General features: G+C 51.5%; 1 protein-coding gene across 1 annotated transcript in view; it reads left to right on the top strand.

The window, feature by feature from the left end:
* DYSF (dysferlin) overlaps positions 1 to 2,807 on the top strand; it is a 72,131-nt gene that overhangs the window by 50,182 nt on the left and 19,142 nt on the right. Inside the window, exon 47 of the mRNA XM_033513903.1 lies at positions 158 to 357. Within this exon, the coding sequence (XP_033369794.1) occupies positions 158 to 357 (200 nt within the window). The remainder of the gene's footprint in view (positions 1 to 157; positions 358 to 2,807) is intronic.

Here is a 2,807-nt window from a genome sequence, read left to right as displayed (position 1 = left end):
TGGGAAAGGGGAGATTGGGCTGGGATCTTGGCAAGGAATTCCTGCCTGGGATTCTGCAATTCCCAGATTTCCTCCGGCTGCCCCTGGATCCCTGGCAGTGCCCAGAATCAGGTTGGATCCCCCTGGGACGGTGGGAGCACTGTGGCACTGGATGAAGTTTGACCTCTTCCCAATCCAACCCATTCCATAATTCCGTGGTTCTGTTTGGTTTCAGCTCCGGCCCCAACCAGTGGCGAGACCAACTCCGCCCTTCCCAGCTGCTCCACCTTTTCTCCCTGCAGCACAACTACAAAGCTCCCACCTACAAATCCGACCGGATCATCTTCCGGGATCAGGAATACGTCCTCTCTGAGCTGGGTAAGATGGCAGGGATATTTTGGGATAGCAGAATTTCCTTGCTCCACAGGAAGGGATGGAGCTGGATATCATGGAGATATCACCAGGACTGGGGGATGACATTGTCCCCGTCCTCCTCCTCTCTGTCTCCATGGGCTCTGAACCATTCCCAAACTTGGCCGTGGCCCAAATCCTGAGATTTGAATCCAGACCTTCGATTTGGGAATGCTGACCTTGAGTTTGTGGGAAACTCCATTGGGTTGGAGCTTCCCACAGTTTGTGGAGACATCATGAGGAGCATTATGGAGGTCAGGAGTGGGTGATGGACATGTCCCCCTCCTCTTCCTCACTGGCCATGTTGGGTCTGTACCATTCCCAAACTTGGCTGCGTCCCAAATCCTGGGATTGCATCCAGACCTTCCATCCAGGGACTTTGACCTTAAATTGGACCAAGCCCAACACCCCCAGGTGGGAGCTCCATTGTGGCTGTGAAGCTCCAGCCTGGTGTTCCAAGTGCATGGAGATGTCACACAAAAGGTGACTGTGAAGGCCGGCAGTGGCTGATGACATTGTCCCCATCCTCCTCCTCCTCTCTGTCCGTGTTGGTTCTGCCCTTTTCCCAAGGCTGTCCATGCCCCAAATCCTGGGATTTAAATTCAGACCTTAAATGTGGGAATGCTGACCTTGAGTTTGTGGGAAACTCCATTGGGTTGGAGCTTCCCACAGTGCGTGGAGACATCATGAGGAGCATTATGGAGGTCAAGAGTGGGTGATGGACATGTCCCCCTCCTCCTCCTCTCTGTCCATGTTGGTTCTGCCCTTTTCCCAAGGGTGTCCATGCCCCAAATCCTGGGATTTGAATCCAGACCTTCAACAGGGAATGCTGATCTTGAGTTTGTGGGAAGCTCCAACCCGATGTTCCAAGTGCATGGAGACATCATGAGGAGCATTATGGAGGCCAGGAGTGAGTGATGGACATGTTGGGCCTGAACCATTCCCAAACTTGGCTGCATCCCAAATCCTGGGATTGGATCCAGACCTTCCATCCAGGAACTTTGACCAACCTTGAGTTGGACCAGACCCAACACCCCTGGGTGGGAGTGACACGCTCCAACCTGACATTCCAAGTGCTGCCAGAGCCGGAAGAGCAGCTCTTCCATCGGAATCTCATTTTGGGAATGGTCACTAGAGGGAGACAATATCCCATGCACAGACCTGGGAATTCTTTTGGGATTTGTGGGAATCGGGGGACAAACCCAACTTCTACAAAGAGGAGAAAAGTCCTGGACTTTTAGGGAGAAATTTTTTGTTTTCCCATGGCACCTCCCTCTGACCCAATATTCCTGGGAAAGGAGGGTTTTTTTGGAAAAACTCTGCTTTAGGGCACAAAAAGAGGGATTTGGTCCCAGGAGGAGGTGAAATCCCACTGGGCCTGGCCCAGGAGCTGCAGTTTGGAATCATGGAATGGTTCAGGTTGGGATCATAAAGATGATCCCATTCCATGCCCTCCTTGGGGAGGGACACCTCCCTCTACCCCAGATGGATCCGACCCAGCCTTGGATACTCCCAGGGATCCAGGCACAACCACAGCTTCTCTGGGAATTCTCTTCCCAGGCCTCCCCACCCTGAGAGCAAAGAATTCCCAATATCCCACCTCAATTTTGATGGGATTTTTAAAGGTCACCACACCAAGGATGTCACCAGAGACACAAAACAAGGCACAACCCGGGGCTGATCCCTCTCTCCACTCTTGGGAAACAAAGCACAAATTCCTTCAGGAATTCAAGTTTTCCCTTAAGGACAAGGAAAGCAGGGAATCCTTATGGAAAAGTTTTCCAGGGAGAGCTGGGGAGGTGTTAAAAGGCGTCCCCCCCGTGGCAGTGCCTGCTGTCACCTTCTCTGGCTTTAACAGCAGCGAGTTCAAACAGCAGAACAAAGCCTGGGGCTTGACCCGGAGCAGATCTGGAATCCAGCTGCGAGCTCCGGAGCCGGACTGGGAATAAACTGGAGCCGTTAAACACGAGAGCTGGGATTTTACAGGCCCCTCCCCCCAGCCCGTTATTCCATAACTCCCAGATTTTGTCGTTCTCCGAGAGGGGCTCGTTCTTTTCCCGGCTCGTAAAGCCACGCGTGTGCGCGCACGCCGGAATTCCAGGGTTTGGGAAAATGTTGGGAATTAGCCCAGGTGGCTGGAGTTAAGCATTTCCTTGGTAAGGAAGGAGCTGAGATATCTCACTGGGATTTGGTGGAGTTGGGAGAATATTTATGGGATAATATTTATGGGATAATAGTTATGGGATAATAGTTATGGGATAATAGTTATGGAATTATATTTATGGAATTATATTTATGGAGCACGTTGTGTTTCAAATGTCCTGGAAGGTGCAGGAGCAGAGTGGGGTGAAGTCCTCTAACCCCAGCCTGGGATTTTGGGATCATTTGGGTTGGAGTTTGCAAAGTTGGAAAAGATG

Source organism: Parus major, chromosome 4, assembly GCF_001522545.3.
Source record: "Parus major isolate Abel chromosome 4, Parus_major1.1, whole genome shotgun sequence".
Classification (NCBI taxonomy): Eukaryota; Metazoa; Chordata; class Aves; order Passeriformes; family Paridae; genus Parus; species Parus major.
The sequence above is the reverse complement of the archived record's forward strand: the minus strand, read 5'-3'. Positions and strand labels throughout refer to the sequence as shown.